Source organism: Sus scrofa, chromosome 8 (assembly GCF_054392235.1).
Source record: "Sus scrofa isolate SSC_HxYL_T2T_F1_AM1 chromosome 8, Sscrofa_HxYL_maternal_Yorkshire_Landrace_v2.0, whole genome shotgun sequence".
Lineage (NCBI taxonomy): Eukaryota > Metazoa > Chordata > Mammalia > Artiodactyla > Suidae > Sus > Sus scrofa.
This window is the reverse complement of record NC_139390.1, coordinates 1,751,880-1,773,573: the sequence shown is the minus strand read 5'-3', so window position 1 is coordinate 1,773,573 and position 21,694 is coordinate 1,751,880. Positions and strand designations below refer to the sequence as shown.

Below are 21,694 nucleotides of genomic sequence, written 5' to 3'. Positions count from 1 at the left end.
GGCCCCATGGCCCGGGAGGGGCTCTCCGGCAGGGGCGCCGCCGCCGCCGCCGCCTCCTGGCACAGCGCCGACGCCCGCCAACGGCTCCCCAGGAGAGGGAGCCCGAGCGCTCTCCCGCTGGCGTGCGGAGGCGGGGCGGCGCCGCGAGGGCCGCGACCGCTCCCAGGAGGCCGCGCGCGGCGAAGGCTGCTGGGAATTGTAGTCGCTCCGCCGCGGGCGAGTAGGCGGGGCCTGGGCGAGACGGAGTTTCTCCCGGCGTTCCCCTTCGCACGGGCTCAGTTCTCGCGAGAACCGGAGGGCCGCCCCGGGCTGCGGAGGTGCACGTGTCTTCTGAGTGGTTCTGAAGTCCGGCGAGTGTCGCGATGGGGAAGGCCAGGTCCGCCGGGGCGCGCGGGAAGGCCCTCGGGGCCCCGGCGGGCGCGCGGAGCGGCCGAGCGAGACCCAACCCCAACCCATTCGAGGTGAAAGTCAACCGGCAGAAGTTCCAGGTCCTGGGCAGGAAAACGCGCCACGATGTGGGGATGCCCGGGGTGTCCCGCGCGCGAGCGCTCCAGAAGGTAAACGGGGGGGTGGGAGCGCGCCCCCCGGGCCCGCGGCCCTACCCTTGAACCTCCGCGGCACGGCGCAGACTCGCGAGCCCTACCGCGGGGTGTGTGCCGCGCGGTGGCCCGGAGGCGTGGGAACCTTTCTGCGCCTGTTTCCTCGTCTGTAAATTGAGATGATGGGAGGACCCGCGTCCCGGGGCTGCGGTGAGGGAGGGCAGTTGTCACTTAGAGTCCTCGGACCAGCGCTTGGCACAGTTGGACGTCGTGTGTCGTGTATGCCCCGTGTCATGCCTCTGGCTTTGGGTGGGCTGGAATGACAGTCCTTGGAAATTTATTGTCCCTCCTTGGAGACCCAGCACACGTGTGTTTCCTTGTGGCTCCTTTGCAGGCGCCTGGGGCAGTTAGTCACTTCTCTGCTGCTGTGTCCCCTGTGCGGATCTCTTTCAGCCTGTTCTCCTGGAGACTCTGAACGCTGCTGGGTTAGGGATCCTGGGCCTTTTCTGCACAGAATGGGGGCTGCATAGGGGTGCTCCTGGATGTTTGAGGAAGAGTGCATCTCTGCTTTGCAACACACAACCCTGTCCCTTGCAGGGTAGCTGAAATGCTACCCTCCTGGATGCTGAGTGCTTTCACGTTTTCTGTGCTGTGGTCTCAGAGCATTCTGTGCTTTAGGGTTCAGTTCAGGTGGCATTCTCCATGCAGCTTCTGAGACACGCTCCTTGGTTGGCGGAACAACATTGGGAGTTCCGCTGTGGCTCCGCAGGTTGTGAACTGGACTAGTACCCAGGAGGATCCCTGGCTTTGCTCAGTGGCTTAACCATTTGGCATTGCCACAGGCTGTGGTGTAGGTCACAGATAAGGCTTGTCTCTAGCATTGCTGTGACTGCGGTGTGGGCTGGCAGCTGCATCTCTGATTCAACCCCTGGCCTGGGAACTTCCATCTGCCACAGGTGCCGCCCTAAAAAGCAAAACAATGTTTATTATTACTCTGAGGAAGAGGTATCAGTAGGCTAATGAATTAGTAGGCAGAAGCACAGAGGGTTAGGGTTAGAACCCTAACCCTAGCCCTAACCCTAACCCTAACCCTAACCCTAACCCTAACCTTAGCTTTCCTAAGGTGGCACGACTGGTAAGGGCTGGGGCTTGCACTGGGTTTAAACCTCTCTGAAGCCTTTATGCGCCACTGGGCACTTGTGTTTCAGCTCTGTTCTAGCAGGTGGAGGGGAAAAGGTAAAGAAGCCGTCGGCCCCAGCTTCAGGGGCTCAGAGTCTGTATTCTCACACGGCTTGGGGTCCAGATGATCTTTGAATTAAATCAGGTGTCATCTTTTGCAAGGAGCGGGCAATAGAGGTAGACGAGACAAGCTTAGAGCTGACTCGAGTGTGTCTCCTGTCACACGCCCCAAGGCAGGCGTGGGGGTGGCAAAAGCATGGACTCCACAGTGGACTCGTCTGTCTTCATTACTGAAGCCTCATTGCCCTCGTTTCTGCTTAGCTGCCTGAGGTGGGAACTACCTGTATCTCCCTTTACAGGTACTATAGGTGTTCCCCGGAGTCCTTGCTGGGAAGCGATGGGGCTGTCCTCATGCTTGACTACAGCTCCTGGATGTCATGTGCTTGTCTGTGAATGACCCAGAAGCTGCAGGGGTTGGTTAGGGTTACAGACGAACTCAGCAGTAGACAAACATGACAGTGTGGAATCTGAGTAGCAGAGACTGTGCGTAGAAGTAATTGCACATATGTGCAAAGAGAAAGGCAGCGCCACTACATTCTTTGCAAGGGATAGCGACGTCATAGTTGCCATAAACGGCTTGCTGCTCTGCTCCGTGTTCTGTGTTTGCCCTTCTCTCAGCTATAGTCTCAGGCCTCTGGTTTCTTCACAGGGTGGAGTGACCGCTGAGTGCTCCATCGTTTCTTTTTTGTTTGTTTGTTTCATTGTAGCCTTTGGTGTTAGGCATGGAAGTACAAGGAAGTAGGAACACAGCATGAGAGTTCCCTGGGTCCCAGGCCTAGTCCCCTTTGCCTCGTTGAGTGGCAGGGACCCACTTTCCCCTCGTTAATTGAGATCAGGCTTTCCAGCCAGCGCATCGGCTTTTTTGGACTGTTTGTTTCGGTGGCATCTTCCAGGTCCTTAGACCCATCGTCGTGTCTCCTTGAAGCATCCCCTTGATGCTCAGAGTTCGTCGCTGGTGCCAGTGAGAGATTATTCTGTGATCTGTTTTTCAGCGCACCCAGACGTTACTAAAGGAATACAAAGAAAGGGATAAGTCCAATGTATTTACAGATAAACGCTTTGGGGAATATGACAGCAACTTAAGTCCTGAGGAGAAGATGCTGAAGAGGTTTGCCCTGGAGCAGCAGGTACGGAAACGACCGAAGGATCTTTTGCAGTAGAAGTTTTTACACAGAAGTCACGCACGGAGAAGGCTGCCTCCCGTTGTTCACCTCTGGTTTTGTGGGCATGGGCCTCGAATGCTGTGCCTTGTCTGGCAAGGCCAAAGGGAGGCAGCTTTGTGCAAATACCAGTTGGGTGGCTAAATAGCTTAACCAGAGTGTATGGCACTGATGCGTCCTGGAGGTTTGGACTGAAGTGCCTTCAGCCAGGGCGAGTGGACTATGGAGCTTTCCTGGTGGGCAGGCAGGGCTGCGTGATTTCCCAGTGCCTCCGTGAGCCCGTCGATTGATTTACCTTCTGTGGGTTCTGTTTATATCCAAATTGTTGCTCAAATGACCCAGAATAATCTTCATTGTCAATTGCACAGACATGGGAAAAGCATTGTTTTTTGATGTTTAAATGGATGTGGAAATTTGAGGGTTTTTTCCTCTATTCTGTTAGCGACAACACGAGAAAAAAAGCATCTACAACCTAAATGAAGATGAAGAATTAACTCATTACGGCCAGTCTCTGGCAGACATAGAAAAGCATAATGACATTGTGGACAGTGACAGCGACGCCGAGGACCGCGGAGTGCTGTCAGGTGAGGGCTGGGAACGGGGGCCCGTCTGCTCACCGCTCAGGGTTCTTCTTGCCCTGCTCAGAGACCTAGAAGCGCGGATTCGCTCTTGATGAGGGTGTGTGGGTTGATAGGCAGAGACTGGCTAGGCTGAGAAAGCTCCTTGGTATCCCTTCCTTTTTTCTCTCTCTTTTTCTTTCTTGGCTGTACTTGCAGCACATGGAAGTTCCCCGGCCTGAGATCGAATCCAAGCGCAGCTGCAGCCTGTGCCACAGCTGTGGCAGTCTGGATCCTTAACCCACTGCCCTCAGCCAGGGATTGAAACCACGCTGCCAGAGACAACACTGGATCCTTAACCTGATGAGTGAGGCCAGGGATCGAACCTGCATCTTCACGGACAGACACTGTGTTGGGCTCTTAACCCAGTGAGCCACAACAGGACCTCCTCTCCTTTGATTTGTGTTAGGAGCTTATCAAAATCCAGGCAACTTATAAAGGAAAAGCCTTTTACATTTGAAAGTAAATACATTTACTATAACTTTTTTTTTTGACTTTTTGTCCTTTTTTAAGGGCCGCCTGCATGGCATATAGAAGTTCCCAGGGTAGGGGTCTAATCGGAGCTACAGTTGCCGGCCTACGCCACAGCCAGAGCAGTGCCAGATCCGAGCTGCATCTGTGACCTATACCACAGCTCACAGCAACGCCCGATCCTCAACCCACTGAGCAAGGCCAGGGATCAAACCCGTGACCTCATAGTTCCTAGTCAGATTCATTTCCACTGCGCCAAGATGGGAACTCCCTACTGTAACTTTTTAAATGAGTCATTAGGAGCCATTCTTTTGTTCAATGACACAACACAGATAGGAGAATTTCATCTTTTTTTTTTTTTTTTTGTCTTTTTTGCCATTTCTTGGGCCGCTCCAGCGGCATATGAAAGTTCCCAGGCCAGGGGTCGAATCAGAGCTGCAGCTGCCAGCCTACGCCAGAGCCACAGCAACACAGGATCCGAGCCGCGTCTGCAACCTATACCACAGCTCACAGCAACACCGGATCCTTAACCCACTGAGCAAGGCCAGGGATCGAACCCGCAACCTCATGGTTCCTAGTCGGATTTGTTAACCACTGCGCCATGACGGGAACTCCGAGAATTTCATCTTAAAAGCCAGCCCTCAGAGTTCCCACTGTGGCACAGTGGGGTTGGCCGTATCCTGAGAGCTCTGGGACACAGGTTCGATTCCTGGCCTGGCACAGTGGGTTAAGGATCCAGCGATGCCAAAAATAAAAGCATATTTTACAGCTGCCAAGTTTAAATTATTGGTAGATGAGTTCCCGTCATGACACAGTGGAAATGAATCCAACTAGGAACTGTGAGGTTGTGGGTTCGATCCCTAGCCTCACTCAGTGGGTTAAGGATTGGGTGTTGCCTTAAGCTGTGTTGTAGGTCGCAGATGCAGCTTGGATCCCGCATTGCTGTGGCTGTGGGTAGGCCAGCAGCTGTAGCTCCGATTGGGCCCCTAGCCTGGGAACCTCCACATGTCACGGGTGTGGCCCTAAAAAGAGATTTAAAAGAAAAAATTATTGGTAGACTTCCTGTCATGGCTCAGTGGAAATGAACCCAACTAGTTTCCATGAGGATGCCTCAGCCCCACTCAGTGGGTTAAGGATCTGGTGTTGCCGTGAGCTGCAGTGTAGGTTGCAGATGTGGCTCAGATCTGGCATGGCTGTGGCTGTGGTGTAAGCCAGCAGCCGCAGCTCTAATTCAGCCCCTAGCCTGGGAACTACCACTTTCCATGAGTGCAGCCCAAAAAAGACCAAAAAAAAAAAGTAAAATGCCCAACTGAGTGGCTGCCTCCAGCTCCTGCAGTCAGGGCTGGTGAGGTGTGGGAGGGTCCAAAGTGGCCTGATCCTGGGCTGCCTTTTAAGCCTCAGGTTCCAGCTTGTTTTGCTTGTTTGCCCATCTTTCATGAGATTTGAATTCAGTTCAAAAGTGTTCTTGGTATGTCCACTTGAATCAAGCCATTTGGCCTTTTTATGTCTCCGGGTTTCCTTGGAGCGGCTCATCCTGGGTGTTCAGCTGCCGCTGTGCCCGTGGGCTCCTGCCAGCTGTTGTGTGAGAGAACTTTCTCTTCGAGGTGGACGTCGTTCTCAGGGCCGAGCGTGGGGGACGCTGGCCGAGCGCTCGCTGCACAACCTGCGCCCCGGCCGGGCCTGGGCCTCACGGAGGCGTTCTCTGCCCTTTCCCTCCAGCTGAGTTGACCGCGGCCCATTTTGGTGGTGGAGGCGGGCTCCTTCCTAAGAAGGCTCAGCAGCAAGGCCAGGAGGCGGAGAAGCCAAAATCCCGCAGGGAGCTGATCGAGGAGCTCATCGCCAGGTCCAAGCAGGAGAAGGTGCGTCGGAGACGCCGCCTGAGACGCGCGGCTCCGCTGTCTCGAGACGTTTCCTCCCCGTGCGTTTTTCGGCCGTCGTTGACGTCTGGATTTCATGAAGGCATCCGCTTTGAATGGGAATGCCAAGCGCCTTTGAAGTTTCGTCAAGCTGGTGCTCCCGGTGGTTTCTTGTGGTTTTGGTGGGGGGGTTGGGGAGGGTCGAAGGGCTTTTGTTTGTTTGGGAGTCTATCAGGTGTCACAAAACATGGCTTTTTTGCTGACAGCGAACTACTCAGGGCCTCTCAGGGACTCGCTCTGTAGCAGGAGGTTCCCTCTGCCAGGCTGAGCCTTCCTGTTAGGTGTCGGCGGCGAGGCCTGGACGCCTGGCTGGAGTCCGGCTGTAAGCGGGTGCCTTCTGTCTGTCCTTTTCCTCCAGAGAGAGAGACAGGCTCAACGAGAAGATGCCCTTGAACTCACAGAGAAGCTGGACCAAGACTGGAAAGAAATCCAGACTCTCCTGGCGCTCAGAACAGCCAAGCCAGAGAGCGGACGTGAACAGGAGAAACGCAGGGTGGGTGCGCGGCCCAGCAAAGCCTGGGCTCCCGCTGTCCTCGTGGCCTTTCTCTGCGGAGAAGGGGAGGCCAGACGTCTCTTCTCCGCTTCTCCCAGGACCTGCGTTTTCTGTTAAGCTTTTCTGTTAAGTTTTCTGGTGTGTCGTGTGGGGATGGGAATAGACAAAGTGGCTTCAGTATCTTCTCAGGATAAAAGAGGCGGTCGTGTCCAGGTAGGAGGGATGCTTCCGGGAGCCCTTCGGTTGGTGTCCGGCTTTCCAGTGACTCCCTTGTGTGTCCGTAGAGCCGTTCACTTACCTTTCCCTCTAAACAGTGTGGCTCCTGCCTCACTGTTTTCAGTCTGAGATGTTGGAAAAGCTGCATTGGTTCTGATAGCTGGTTTCTAGGAAATGGTGGCATCTCACTGGGTTCCCTGGCCATGTGCACATCTGTGTGTCACCCTTCCTGTTGCTGTCACCTTTACCCCAGATCCCACCGAGGGGACTTGTCACCTCAGTGAGCAATGTTTGGGTTTGTTATATATATATATTTTTTTCGGTCAGGCTGCACCCCAGGTATGTGGAGGTTCCCAGGGCTAGGAGTCGAACCAGTGCTGTAGCCGCTGGCCCACACCACAGCCACAGCAACACCAGATCCAAGCCCTGTCTGCGACCTACACCACAGCTCACCCCAACGCCGGATCCTTAACCCACTGAGCAAGGGCAGGGATCGAACCCGCAACCTCATGGTTCCTAGTTGGACTCATTTCTGCTGTGCCACAACAGGAACTCCTAAAGCCGATATATTTTGAGAATTTTCTAGGAGCGAAAAGTCACCTATGACCTAAAAGTGTCCTCGAGACAGATTAGAACAACTCTTTCCAAGGAAGGAAAGACTTAGGATAGGGTTTAGCTTCTTCTGTAATGGTGCCCAGCCAGTACTAGAGTGTGCAGGAAGCTAGCTAATTATGCAGATTTTTTTTTTAAAAAATTTCTTCTTTCTGCCCTAGCCTGACACGTATGACATAATGGTTCGTGAGCTTGGCTTTGAAATGAAGGCACAGCCCTCCAACAGGTTGAAAACGGAGGAGGAGTTAGCAAAGGAGGAACAGGAGCGGCTCAAGCGTTTGGAGGTATGGGGGGCGGTGGGGGCCAGCGCCCTTGTGGGAGACCCTCGTGCCTTCCTTTAAGGCCCTTTCTGATTTGTTCTGTAAGATGGGCTGGAAGTGTGCTGGTTTTATCGGTGGAGTGTTTTTATCCTGTTTAAAGTTTATGGTGTTTTATGAAATATATAATATACATATTATATACATAATTACTATGAAAGCAAGAAGAATGCAGGTAATACTCTGCAGCAAATTTTGTTTTACTTTATTTTTTTAGGGCCTCACCCATGGCACATGGAAATACCCAGGCTAGGGGTCGGATCGGAGCTAAGCTGCCGGCCTCCACCACAGCCACAGCAGCGCTGGATCCTTAACCCTCTCAGCTAGGCCAGGGATCGAACCTGCATCCTCATGGATGCTAGTCAGATTCGTTTCCTCTGAGCCACGACAGGAACTCCTATAACAAATTTTAAAATAACGTTTTTTTCTAGTCCCTTTACCTCAAAACAGCTGCTAGCAAGACACAGCACACTGTCCCTTGTTACTGTCCCTTGATGTGTGTTTTTGGCCGCCCCGCGGCACCTGGAGTTCCCTGGTCAGCGATCGCATCTGAGCCACAGTCTCAACCTAAGCCACAGCTGCGGCAGCGCCGGATCCTTAACGCACTGTGCCGAGCTGGCCGTCTAACCTGCACCCTGGCGCTGCGGAGATGCCGCAGATCCCACTGTGCTACACTGGGAACTCCCCTCCGTGGTCTTACGACGTCAGTACGACACAGAACAGAAGCGAACAGCAGCACAGTGTGCCCTGTCTGGTCTTCTCCGGGCATCCGTTCATCATGGGCCCCTCCCTGTGCCCCTGGCGTGTTTTCTTCTTTTTGCCTTTTTTTTTTTTCTTTTTTTCTTTTTTTCTTTTTTTCTTTTTCAGGGCCACACTCGGGGCATATGAAAGTTCCCAGGCTAGGGGTGGAATCGGAGCTACAGCTGCCCTACCCCACAGCCACAGCAACGCGGGATCCTTAACCCACTGAGCGGGGCCAGGGATCAAACCCGCGTTCTCATGGACACTAGTTGGATTGGTTTCCTCTGTACCACAATGGGAACTCCCCGTTGCGTGTTTTCAAATCGCACGGAGACAGGAAGGTGTCCTGTTGCTCTTCCATAGCTGGTGGTGAGTGAAGTTCACGGTTGGCCGGAATCATTTGGCCAGAAAGACCTCAGACGAACAGGTGTTCCTTCCTCGTGACTGGAAGAGCCTCCTGCCACAGTATTTGTGTATTCATTTTTGTTAAATGTCTCCATACGATGCTTACCAAGGGTTTGCCTGTGTCATCGAGGGCTGAAAGCAGAGGCCGGCCTGGCGCAGCGCCCGGAGAGCACGCTTCCTCGTGGCGCCTGTGGGCACAGCCGAGGCTTTTCCTCCCCCGCGCAGGCTGAGAGACGCCGGAGGATGCTCGGGAAGGAAGACGGCGTGCCCAGGAGACCAGAGCACACGTCGGCGGATGACCTAAGCGACGGCTTCGTGCTGGACAAAGACGACAGGCGCACGCTCTCCTACAAAGTAGGGTGTTTGCCTTCGTCTCCTGGTGTTCCTTTTTAATTTCAGAGAGAACGTTTTCTGGTGTTTCACTTAAGTTTCTCGCAGATGGAGATTGTAGTCTTTGTAGGAACAGCCTCCCTGTGGTCCTTTATTTGGTGCTCACGTGGGAGAGCGGCCTGGACCGGTGGTCTTCGCCTCTGCGGGGCGAGCACGTGCCTCCCACCGGGGTTCACGCCGTCGCTGCGGCAGCCCCTCCGTGTATTAAGTGTCTGGTTGTTCTTGAGTAAAATAACGGCCTCTCTCAGACTGGTCCCCGAAGGCCTCTGCCCGCATCCCCTTCCGAGTGTCGGTCAGGGCTCGGGGCAGGAAAGCAGAGGCTGGCATCTTGGGCAGAAAGGGACCCAGGGCAGGAAGCTGGGTGATGGGGGTTCGTGAGGGGTCCGAAGCCCCTGCTGAGCCGGCTGTCCCTTGCCCCACAGTGGGGGCAGGAAGTGGCAGACCCTCGCAGCTGCTCCCTGGCAGAAGGGAGGCCTTGCCCAGCATCCTGGCAGCAGGGATTTGGGGAGCACGGTTCCCAGGCCCGTAGCGGCCCAGGCCTGCGAGCACATGCACGTGGCTGGCAGAGAGGCCCAACGCAGGCAGACAGATTTGTGCTTCTCGCGAGGAGGGAGGCGCAGCGCCCGAGTGGTCACGGGTGCCGCGCTCTGTCCTAGGACGGGAGGATGCACGTGGAGGACGAGCCCCGTCCGGAAGCCAGTGATGATGAGAGCGGAGACGGAGGGGGCGAAGGCTCGAGCGCGGGGGGCTCAGAGGAGAGCGATGGCCCAGACAGCCACTCGGACCTGGGCTCTGACGCGGGGAGCGACGCGGGACACGAGAGGCCGGCGGAGGAGCAGCGTCTGACCCCCGTGAAGAGGTCGTCAACCGGCGGTCAGGACGTCCAGGAGGCTGCCCGGGCCGAGCTGCCCTACACGTTCGCAGGTAGACAGAGCTGGGCTTCTCTCGTCTGGGCACAACCTCCGTGACCTGGGACGTCTGCCTCACGGGACGGGGTGCGGCTGGGCCTGTGGCCATGTCCCTGTCCGTGCCCTCTCTGCTCTCGCATGGGCACGCTCACCCCTGACGGCGATGTGCCCCCCGCCCCCCGACTGACCCGCGTCCTCCAGGCCTGCGTGTCCCGTGGCTGCGGCGGCTCCGCGGGCCACGGCAGCGTGTCCTCCGGGTGTCCTCGCACTGCCTTATCCACTGGCCCCGGCCAGGCGCTCCGGAGTCACCTGTGCCCAGGCCCGGGCACCCTTGCTGGGCCTCCCGGCGACTCTCCGAGACCCTAGCGGACTGCTTTGTCGCGTGTGCAGAGACACGGGTCCAGTCCTAAACTGTCATGTGACTTCAGGATGTTTGCAGAGGGGACAAGCTGGTGGGCGAGCCTGCGTTCTCACCTCGAGGGAGTGGCCGGGACCGTGGGCGCGTCTCGAGCGGGGACAGTGCTCTGCTCAAGGGGCTCCTGCTGGCCTGCTCTGAGAGGTCTGGGTGCTTCGGCCCACGCCGCCTCGGCTGCCCACCTGCCCAGTAGGAAGCACATTTCTCCTGCAGGGAAGGCCGCAGGTCGTCTCTGGCTTGAGGTCGGTCTCGGGCACCCCGTGACTCGCAGGTGGTGTACGCGGGGCCTTCGTCAGAGGTGTTTGTCGTCACTACATGCGAAGGAAAATGGGTGTTTCTAGAAAAGAGAGTAAATTGTCTCTTGGGGTAAAGGAACTGCTGTTACTTAGCGTGTGTTTAGTTTTACCTCTGTGTTATCCGAAGTAAGGGTGGTTCTCATTTTACAGGTTAAGTGTGGGGTGTGTTTTGTGGTTTTCGTAGCTCCGGAGTCCTACAAGGAACTGAAGTCTCTGTTATCAGGAAAACCAGTGGAAGAGCAGCTTTTAGTTGTGGAGAGAATTCAGAAATGCAATCACCCGAGTCTCGCGGTGGGAAACAAGGCAAAATTAGAAGTAAGTCGGAGTGGTTTGTACCGGGAGTGGGGGGCGGAGCCCTGGTCTGCAGCGCGGGGCGGGCGTGGGGTGGGCATGGGCGGAGAGCCAGGCCGCGGCAGGCAGCGGGCCCACGCTTGGCCTCATGGCCTCCAACAGCCACGCCAGACCTGGGCCTGACCAGGATCGTGGAAGGTGGCGTGCCCCCCAGCGGTGGCCGTGTGAGGGGGCTCGTCTGCCTGCCGCACTGAGCTCTGCTCCCGCCCTTGTTCCTGCAGAAGCTGTTCGGCTTCCTCCTGGAGTACGTCGGGGATCTGGCTACGAAAGATCCACCAGACCTCGGCGTCATTGATAAGCTGGTTGTGTGAGTGAAGTGGGTTGTCTGGAACATGCGGCTTTGAGTTGAACAAATTTTGTGCTGTTTATAAAGTCAGGAAAATACATTTTGAGGTTGCTACGATCAGCCTTGAAAATGGCCCATAGCATACACGGCTGCGGTGATTCAGCAATGACCCACGTTTACGGCTGGAATCGGAGCCGCAGCTGCCAGCCTACACCAGAGCCACAGCACCACTAGATCCGAGCCACATCTGCGACCTCTGCAGCAGCTTGCGGCAATGTCAGATCCTTAACCTGCTGAGCGAGGCCAGGGATCGAACCCGCGTCCACACAGACATTATGTCAGGTTCTTGACCCACTGAGTTACAACGGGCTCTCCACCACCCACTCTTAAGTCCTGTTAACATGCTGTTCCTGTCACCCTAGAGACGGGACGTGTTTTTAACCGCAAATGAATGAACTGTAAGACCTGTTGATGGTATTTGATGGCTCGTTTTCTGTTTCATTCACCAGCGACGTTTCAGGCTCCGGTTGGGTGGGCTGCGAGGGATTGGAGCTCGTAGGCAGTGTCAGTGGTCGCTCCAAACCCACCCCATCTGCTCCGTGCCTCAGTGGGCCCCAGCAGGCTCACTCCGCACTCACTGCCTGTGGGCCCCTCTCACCCGCGTGCTCTGTACCTGCCACACTAGGCCCATGAGAGCAGAGCCATGTGGCGGGGAAGGCACACTGGGCAGAGTGCCAGGTGGTCATTGAGAGCAAGTGGCCTAGTGGTGCCCGCGGGCCAGCCGCCTGCTGCGTGCTGCTCACACCCGCCCTCAGTGCCAGCTTCTGTCCCAGGCGTGCGTGTGGGGAGCCTCTGGCTCCTGGGTGAGGCACCTCAGGACTGCCGGCCACGTCTGCAGGAGGAGTGGTCCCTGTGCTGGTACTGCCACACGCACAGCTCCTTCTGGCACCCCACCTGAAGAGACGGAGCGGGTGTTTAGGAAAGGGCAAAAAGGCGTCTTGAAAAATCGTCTGTCAGCTAGATGGGCCAGCCAGGTGTCAGTAAGGGGCTCCCAGTTCCAAGTCGGCAGGTGACCTCACGGGAACAGAGTAACCGCGGGAGGTGCGGGGCTTTTCTGTGTCTGCTCCTGAAGACGTCCTGCCCTGACTTATGTTTTTGATCAACAGGCAGTTGTATAATCTCTGCCAGATGTTTCCTGAGTCTGCAAGCTACTCCATGAAATTCGTCCTTCGAGACGCCATGCATGAGATGGAAGGAATGGTTGAGACCACCGGCCGGGCGGCCTTCCCCGGCCTGGACGTGGTGAGCGGGGGCGTGTTTCATCCAGTCGCTGGCCTGCAGCCGCCCGCGGTCAGGTGCCGACGTCACAGGGCAGGGCTGGTGTCTTTGAGAGGGGTCTGCCGTGGTGCCCCCAGACCGCCTGGGGGGTCCACTGGGACCAGGCCTGGAAGGACTGCTCCTCCTCTGACCGTCGGCTCCCCGGCGCCTGAGGACCGATTCCGTCTTGACTCCCGTGCGCGGTGCCGTTGAGTCTCCCCGCAGAGAGGTTGTGGGGCGAACCCAGGGGCGCGTTTTCTAAGGACCCAGCCTGTGGGCTGGTCTCCCTCCGTGTGGTCGTGACAGTGACCTGTTCACCCTGAGACCTCTGCCCGCTTCCGAGTGGCCGTGGGTGTGCCGTCAGCTCCGGGAACTGAAGGAGTCCTCGTTCCGTCTGCTCTGTCTCAGGTCTTTAAGTTGGACCGAGTTACCCTGAGCAGCGGAAACTGAAGAGGCAGGGTTTATACTGATGGCTTGAGCAGGCGCCCCAGGCCAGGGCCTGGGCCCGCGTCCACGCCCCTGGTTCTGAGCACGGCCCGTCGGTGCATGACCTGGGGGAGGTGGGCGGCCGTGTGGCCGGGCTGGGGTGGCCCCTGAGCTTCAGCCCAGGTCCTCCTCTTTCCTGTCTGCTCGTGGGGGTGAGGCTGCCGCGACCACCCGCAGGCCTGTGGAGGCTTCCCGAGCAGACGTGGGTCCACTCCCAGCAGGAGAGCTTGTGCTCGGAAGACCCAGGGGTCTTCGGGGGCTTTGCCGGGCAGTGCTGGGGGTGCGGTCAGCTCGTGGACTCCTCTGATGGGCTGGTTGTGGTAACCGTGGCTTCAGGCCTGTCATTGGCCTCTGGTTCCGGCCAGTCTGGTCAGCGTGTGTCACGGTCCCCAGCGGGCGGGGTGCTTAGTTTCTGCCGAACCACCGAGAGAGCGCGTCAGGTGTGTGTTTGCTGTGTGTCTGTCCAGGGGTCTCTTGTTCAGCCTTTATTACTCTCCTGGCTCGGGGGCTCTGTGACTTCTGCGTGTCCCTCTCCTCTGTCACTAACTGCTTGAGTCTGCTCTTTGGACCTCAGGAGGCCCCACAAGCAGGGACGGGGGCTCCTGCTCGGATTCACCACCCCCCCATCGCCCTGATGCTCCGTAGTGCTGAGGGGAACCGGGTGGGACGGGGAGGGAAGAAGGCTGGCGTAGCCCCAGCGGGGGGACCCGGTGTCATGGTTGGGTCGAGGTCGGAGGTGGCCGACTCGCCCGCCAGCGCGCACCGCTTTCTGTGCAGACGTCCCACGTCCCGGCCTGTTTGGCTCCTGGGCGTGGGGGGCGGCCTAGGGACTCGGCCCGGTTTGCTCGGACACTCGGACACTCGAAGCAGCTCCGTGTGCTGAATGCCTTCAGCCTTCAGAGACGTCCCGGGCTGGCTTTCCTGTGACGTCGCTCGTGGCAGGTTTTGCCACGTGACCAAAGCGAACCAGTGAGATCCTGTGATTTGTGGGGCTGGGGGCGTCTCACGTGCCGATGCAGAGATTTCCCTCCGGCCTCGGGATCGGCCTCGGGCGGCCTCGGGATCGGCCTCGGGATCAGCCTCGGGAACGGCTCTGCAGAGACTCCCGTCTGCCCTCGCGGGGCCCCCTCTCCATCTGGAAGGCGTTTCTAGGCAGGGCAAGTGGCAGGTGGTGGAGGCAGGCCTGGGACAAAAGACTTCATCTCGTCCTCGTGGGGACCCGCAGGGTGTGAGGACAGTGTGCCCCGCACACAGATGAGGAAATCGAGCCAGCGGGTCGCCAGGACTTGACCCAACAGCTCGCGGCCACCTGCTGAACTGCAGGAAAATTGCTGCCGTTTTTCTTAGGTTGAGAGAGTTGCAGCCTCTGTGCCCAGCTCATGTGATGGGGCCCTGGCCCAGCTCTTGGTGGAGGTAGAGGTAGAGGAAAACGAGCTTCTAGGCCAAGACTCGGGCTCTTGTGCTTGTGCCGTTGCGGCCACGCCCAGAGCAGCTCTGCCTCAACTCCGTGCTGTGGAGCCCAGGGTTTGGGAGGCCAGAGACCTTGAAACCCCTGCCCTTCTGCGCTCGCAGCTCAGAGCAGAACCGGTGGGGCTGGGGCCAGAGCCTCGGGCCGCCCCTTCTTGAGCTTGGCGGGTGACCCCTGCCCTGGCCACCTGAGCACGAAGGCCCCAGGACGGCGGGTGGGGACTGGGTCATGAGTCCTGCCAGGTGCATGGGGTCCCATTTCTGTTGTCCAGTTCACCAGGGAAGCCGGCACACTCTGGAAGGGTCTGGCCTCGTGTGGGAGAGCAGCAGTGCGGCAGGGAGGGGAGCCGGCCGCCAGAAGCAGTCCCAGCCCGACTTCGGCCGCACTCGGCTATGCTCCACCTGCAGCCTCAGAGCCCTGTCTGCTCGCGGGCGCCCTCCCAAGGCCGTATCGTGACCCTCGGTTGCCGTCTTTAACTTGCCTGCTGACCCTTCCTTGGCAGCTCGTTTACCTGAAAGTTGCTGGGCTGCTGTTCCCGACCTCTGACTTCTGGCACCCGGTCGTCACTCCTGCGCTGCTGTGTCTCAGCCAGCTTCTCACCAAGGTATGTCAGGCCCGCCCCATCCCGGCAGCACCTCTGCGGGGTGCTGGGGGGCCGAGCCAGGGCTGGGGACACTGGCATCGGGGTCGGGAGGGAGAAACGCTCGTCTCCACGGGCCTGCGATGGCGACAAGCCGCAGGTCTGAGTTTAGAAGCGGCCTCGCTCCCTCCAGGGCTCGTGGACGAGGGTCCAGGCTGTCCCTCTTCCTTCGCTGGACACGCTTCCCGTGGGGCAGCCGCCGCTCCACTCAGGACGGGGGACCGGGAAGCCTGATGAGCCGCGCTGGTCTCTCCTTGCGGCGCTGGGGGGCAGTGCTGGCCCGGCGGGTCCCGGCCGCTCCCCACGGTGCCCCCTCCATCCGCAGTGCCCGGTGCTGTCGCTCCCGGACGTGGTGAAGGGTCTCTTCGTGTGCTGCTTGTTCCTGGACTACGTGTCCCTGTCCCAGAGATTCATACCTGAGCTGCTTAATTTCCTCCTTGGGATCCTTTACATCGCAGCTCCAGGGAGGCCAGGCCAGGGTGAGTTCATCCGAGGGGCGCTTCCCGGTGGGCTGTGCTTTGCAAAGAGACGCGGCTTCATCGCAGAAGGCCTGCCGTGTGGGAGGTGGAAAGACGACGACACATCTGAAGTCCGACCCCGGGGTGGCGCCTTTTCGCCTCTGTGCGGAAGGGCAGAGACGCCGAGGCTGCTTTCTCCGTGTCCGTTCTGCGCTGAGGAAGTGTCAACCGTGACCCCAGGCAGCAGGACGCGCCGCCTCCATTTTCCGCGGGTGCGGGCGCTGCCCTCCGGTCGCTGCCGTCCCGTCTCTGGTCTGCAGCTGCCTCCGCCGCTTGCAGATCTTCCGAGGTTGGAAGGAGAGGGCGGCGGTCAGAGGCGGTGCGCCGAGAGCCCCGTCGCCCTGGCTTCCCTCTGTCCCTCGGTGGCGCCGGGATGCTGAGCCCCTCCCACCTTCCTCCCGGCCGCTCACCCTTTGTCCCCTCGCTCTGTCGTGTCTCAAGGACAAGACCTGGCTCTCGGGCCGCAGCATCTCGTAGATGCCGGGCGGGGCCGCAAGCTGGGGACCAGCAGTCCCCGCAGTTCAGCACTCAGGGTGGCCGTCCTTTTGCTCCCCACCCCCCCAACCTCGTATCGCATCCTCCCTGCATGCGGCTGCTGCCCCAGTGGCACCGAGCCCCCCCTGCTCTCTCCCAGGTGCAAGGTGGGCGCAGGGGAGGCACGGCCGTGCCCCAGAGAGACCCACGAGAAGACAGTTGCAGCCACGGGTGAGGGGCTGCCGTGGACGCACTGGATGCCCTTGTCAGGCAGGGCGGAGGACTGTGGTCCCCAGACTGGCGTCCCCCACAAGCGCCTCGCACTTGGCCCAGCCACCGCCCACTTTGCTGCGCCAGAACCTTGCCAGGCCCTGTGCCCACACCTGGCGGGCCATTCCTCTGCCTCCACTGCTCTCAGAGGGACAGCTCTGGGGCCGGCCGTCCCTGACCCGGGTCACACCCACGTGGGCTTCCCCCCCCCCCGACCCCCCCACTCCCCCTTCTCTTTCTTGGCCTTCATTTCTGATGCTCAGTCCAGCTCACTTTTGTGTTACGGGGGGGGCCGTTCTTGGACTAGGCCTGGGCACCCCGCCTAAGCTGTCCCTTGTCGCTGGTGGGGACGCGGTGCTTGTTAAGGGTGAGCTTCCGAAGGCCTCGCCCCGTCGAGCCTGCTGTGCAAGCCCAGTACCCCTCAGGCCGTCTCTGTTCCTGTCGCCCTGGGAATTCAGGTTACAGCCTGGTGCCCCCGTTCAGAGCCCTCGGGAAGAACGCCGGGCTGCTCTGGGTTTCCGACGCAGAGGACGTGGCCACGTGGCAGAGGAGGAGCCTCTCGCTCCGTTGGGCAGGGAGCTGGAAGGCGCAGACGAGGACGGAGGCCAACCACACCAGGTGCGTGGGAGCTGCTAGAGCTAATAAAGGAACGCAGCACGTCGGTTATATGTCCACACACAATGAACAACCGAAGGAGGGGGTTACAAAAACAATTCCTTCTGCAAAAGCATCAGAAGGAATGAAAAATTTAAGAATTAGCTTATCCAGGGAGGTGGCAGACCAGGACGGTGAAAACCGCAGAACGCCACTGACAAAGGCAACGGAGGCATAAGTAAGATGAGCCGCGTGTGTCCACGGATGGGGACCCTCAGTCACCTCCAGATGTCGTCGTGGGGGTCCGGCTTCAGCAGAGGGTTCGGGTGGGGTCCCAGTCCCGGTCTGGAGAAGGAGGGGCAGAATGAGGAGGGGCTGGACCTCCTGTTGTCAGTCCTTCCACTCCGAGTTTTCAAAGTCACGGTGACGTGAGATCACGGTGGTTTCGGTGGAGTTACGATACAGACGACACAGAATTTACCGCTTTATCCGTTTCTGAACGTACAGTTCGGTGGCATCAAGTACTTTCACATCGGTACGCAATTGTCTCCAGAACCCACCTTTCCAAACCGAACCTCTGGCCCCGTGACACTGCCGCTCCCTGGCCTCCCCCAGCCTCTGGCCCCACTGTCTCCATCCTGTGTCTGGATTCGACTCCTGGGGACCTCTTGCCAGTGGCGGCCTGCTGAATTTGGCTTTGGGGACTGCCTTATCTCACTCAGCATGACGAGCTCGAGGTTCATCCACGTTGGGTGTGTGTTCACTTCCTTTTTAAAGGCTGAGTAATACTCCATTGTGTGGATGGGCCCCTTTTTGGTTATTCTGAATCATGCTGCCGTGGGCGTGGGTGTCAAGTATCCATTCCAGTTTCTGCTTTCAGTTTCTTGGGTTTATACGCAGAAAGGCAGTTGCTGCGGCCTGTGTAGTTCTGATTCTGACTTTGTGAGGAAACACCATTCTCTTCCACAGCACCTACACCATTTTGCGTTCACAGCAACCTAACGCAAGGGTTCCAAGTTCTCCACATCCTTGTCAACACTTAGTATGTGCTGGGGTTTTTTGGTTTTAGGGTGGCACGTGTGGCACATGGAGGTTCCCAGGCTGGGGGTCGAATCAGAGCTACAGCTGCTGGCCTTCACCATGGCACAGAAACGCCAGATCGGAGCCGCGTCTGCGACCTACGCCACCGTTCACGGCAGCGGCAGATCCTTAACCCACTGGGCGAGGCCAGGGAGTGGCCTCGTGGATACGAGTCGGGCTCATTACCACTGAGCAGTGACGGGACCTCCAGCATTTTCTGGCTGTGCTGGCAGCCCTCCTCGGGAGGGGCCGTGTCTCCCTGCGGCTCTGAGGTGCCATCCGCCACGGACGTCTTTTCACGCGCCCACTGGCCGCTCGTGATCCTTGGAGAAAGGGCTCTTCGAGTTCTGGTGGCGGTTCCTTCCCGGGAGAAAATGAACAGCTTGCCTAGAATGTGTTACTTTCGAAACAAATCTGCTTGATTTTACAAGTACTTTTAGTGGTTTAAAAACTAAAACTGGGGAGTTCCTGTCGTGGCGCAGTGGTTAACGACTCCAACTAGGAACCATGAGGTTGCGGGTTCGGTCCCTGCCCTTGCTCAGTGGGTTAACGATCCGGCGTTGCCGTGAGCTGTGGTGTAGGTTGCAGACGCGGCTCGGATCCCGCGTTGCTGTGGCTCTGGCGTAGGCCGGTGGCTACAGCTCCGATTCGACCCCTAGCCTGGGAACCTCCATATGCCTCGGGAGCGGCCCAAGAAATAGCAAAAAGCCAAAAAAAAAAAAAAACACACACAAAGCTAGAACTGGGAGTTACCATTGTGGATCAGTGGTTAACAAATCTGACCAGGAGCCTCGAGGTTGCAGTTCGATCCCTGTCCTCGCTCAGGGGGTTAAGGACGGATCCGCCGTTGCTGTGAGCTGGGGTGTAGGTCGCAGAGACAGCTTGGATCCTGCGTTGCTGTGGCTGTGGTGCAGGCCGGCAGCTGTAGCTCCAATTGGACCCCTAGCCTGGGAACCTGCATATGTTATGGGTGTGGCCCTAAAAAGAAGACAAAAAACTCTGAAACTGGTCTTATTGAGCTAAGGGCCTCTGTGGCCATTTTGGCAACTGAGTCTGTTTTCCTGGGTCTCTCCCACGTGTGTATTTGTTATTAAACTTTGATTTTCTCCTGTTTAAAAAAACAAAAACAAGCTGAAACGGAGCCACTTGCATTTCTCAGAACACTCCTTCCTGTTCAGGCCGACGTGCTGTTTTCTTTCATTCCTGACACCGCGGGCCCTGGGCCGCTGCCAGCGCTGCCCCTGGCAGATGCTGGGCCCCAGCGGCCCGCGGCCCTGGTGGCTTGTTCCGAGCTGTGTGTGGAAGGGTCTCGTCTTGGTTTGTTGCTGACTGGAAGGAGGTGGCTGCTGCCTTCCTCTGGTCCTGAGGCTGGATGTCGCCTTGCAGACTGTCCTGCCTGGCCGTGTGTCTGGCCCTGGTGAAGCGCTGTGTGCTCCTGTACGGCGCGCTGCCAGCCTTCCACGACATCGTGAGGCCCCTGAAAGCCCTCCTCGCCCAACACCTGGCCGACTGCAGCCGCCCCCTCGAGATCCAGGTGAGGCTGCCCTCAGGCCCTGGCTGGGGAGCGGGTGCGCAAGCTTTGCGTCCTTGGGCCGAGGGCCCTAGACACCCAGGAGGGCCCGGCCCCTCAGCCCGCCCTGCCCGCCAGGGCCTGGGCAGCGGCTCTGGGCTCCGAGGAGGCCCCACCGTCCTGAGCAAGGAGGCAGGAAGCCAGGAAGGGTGCCCGCGGCTTGCCTGGCGGCTCCCGCAAGGCTCAACGGGTTCGGCCCTGGCTGCCCCCGCGTCGCGGTGGGTGCGGGGGCCCGTCGCGCCGGGGCTGCCCGGCTGCTCCCCGGGGCGGGCGGCCCGCAGCCTGCGCATCTCGGCGTTTCAGGAGCTGACCCGAGGCGTCCTGACGGACATGGAGAAGCAGCCGACGCGCTGCCGGCCGCTGGTCTGCGAGAAGAGCAAGCCCGTGCCGCTGAAGCTGTTCACCCCCCGGCTGGTCAGAGTGTGAGTACCGAGCTCCCGCTGCGGCGCCGCGCTAAGGCCCCACTGGTGTCCAGGAGCACGAGGCTGGGCCCCGGCCTCCTCGGGTTAAGCGTCCGGCGTTGCCGAGACCCGCGGTGTAGGTCGCAGGCGCAGCTCGGACCTGGCGTGGCTGTGGCTGGGGTGTAGACCAGCAGCTGCAGCTCCGATCCGCCCCCTGGCCTGGGAACCTCCATGAGGCGCAGGTGCGGCCCTAGAAGGACAAAAAGAGCGGAAGAACAGCGTGAGTGCAAGGGCTGGGCGGTCAGGCGTGCGCAGCCCTGAGCCGAGGCCCGGAGGCCGTGGAGCGGGACTCGCTGCCTCAGCGCCGGCCTCTGCTTCCAGCCTGGAGTTTGGGAGGAAGCAGGGGAGCAGCAGGGAGGAGCAGGAGCGGAGGAGACTGATCCACAAACACAAGCGAGAGTTCAAGGGCGCCGTCCGCGAGATCCGCAAGGACAACCAGTTCCTGGCCCGGATGCAGCTCGCCGAGATCCGGGAACGGTGAGGCCCGGGGTCGCCCTCCCACCCCCGGGCGCTGGCGCCCCCTTCCCGGCGCTCGTCCCCACCTGTCCTGCACGGAGCTGCAGGCGCCCGGGTTCTGAACTGCTGTGGGTCAGAGGAAAAGAGGCGGCACGTCTTCCAAAACTCATCTAAAAATGGGCCTTTTCTCTTTAAGGGACGCGGAAAGAAAGCGGAAGGTGAAGCAGCTTTTTAACAGCCTGGCCACACAGGAGGGCGAGTGGAAGGCTCTGAAGAGGAAGAAGTTCCAAAAATAAATCAGACAAGGAGCTGCTGACTGTGCCGTGAGGTCAGGGGGCGTTCTCCTGTCTTGGTTCCTGTCGGAACTCTCGGGACAGGTGCACTGTCCCGGTGGAGACCCAGCCTCTGCGAGAGCCGGTGAACTGGGAATGACCTTTGTTCGTCACCCCAGACAAACCCCCGTTAATCACAAGCCGTCCTGGTCAGCGCTTCTGGTCAGCGCCGGTGGTGGGCCGAGCACGATTGCCTTCATGTATGGAATTTAGAATGTTACTTAATGTTACCTAAAATCTGTTACAAATGAGACAAGTCTGCAAACAGTTGAGAAATCAGAAGGAGGAAAGTCGCCCATCATCCCAGTGCCCTGACAGCCAGGACTGGCGCTGTCCTAGGGCAGTGTCGCTTGACGCTCTGGGGTGCCAGGCTGCTGTGGCCCAGAACGAAGTCTGGTTTTGCGCCAGATGAAATGGGAAGACGCAGGGCCTGTGGTCGAGGCTGCAACTTGTTAGTTAACAAAGGGCTGTCTTTTCCCACTGCACTAACGGGAGTGCGGTTGGCAAGGCCCCGGGAGCCCACTGCCTACCCTTGCGGCCCCAGGCCGTGGCCTGCTCAGCCACCCCAGAATGCTGCTCCCCTGAGCGGGTGAGGGGGACAGGCCCCCACTCCCAAGCCCTGCCCCAGTCTCCTAGAGCCAAGGCACTGAGTCCTC

At 58.8% G+C, this 21,694-nt stretch overlaps 1 protein-coding gene across 3 annotated transcripts; it reads left to right on the top strand.

Moving 5' to 3' along the window:
• Positions 1-336: 336 nt before the first annotated feature.
• On the top strand, positions 337-21,289 carry NOP14 (NOP14 nucleolar protein). Of its 3 annotated transcripts, none has more exons than XR_014812050.1 (18): positions 337-557; positions 2,771-2,905; positions 3,381-3,522; positions 5,746-5,885; positions 6,301-6,435; positions 7,425-7,547; positions 8,952-9,080; positions 9,773-10,040; positions 10,920-11,050; positions 11,308-11,393; positions 12,539-12,674; positions 15,146-15,247; positions 15,609-15,762; positions 17,004-18,132; positions 18,879-19,753; positions 20,093-20,211; positions 20,572-20,727; positions 20,903-21,289. XR_014812050.1 is itself a non-coding variant. In XM_005666511.4 (18 exons), exons 1-18 carry the CDS (start codon positions 363-365, stop codon positions 21,000-21,002), a joined length of 2,559 nt encoding a protein of 852 aa, XP_005666568.3. In that variant the 5' UTR covers positions 337-362; the 3' UTR covers positions 21,003-21,289. The 3 variants fall into 3 exon arrangements, 1 of the variants encoding a protein (XP_005666568.3); XM_005666511.4 differs by having other exon boundaries at positions 17,004-17,163; positions 19,606-19,753; XR_014812051.1 differs by lacking the exons at positions 20,093-20,211; positions 20,572-20,727; positions 20,903-21,289 and having other exon boundaries at positions 17,004-18,081; positions 18,879-19,349.
• Positions 21,290-21,694: the final 405 nt, after the last annotated feature.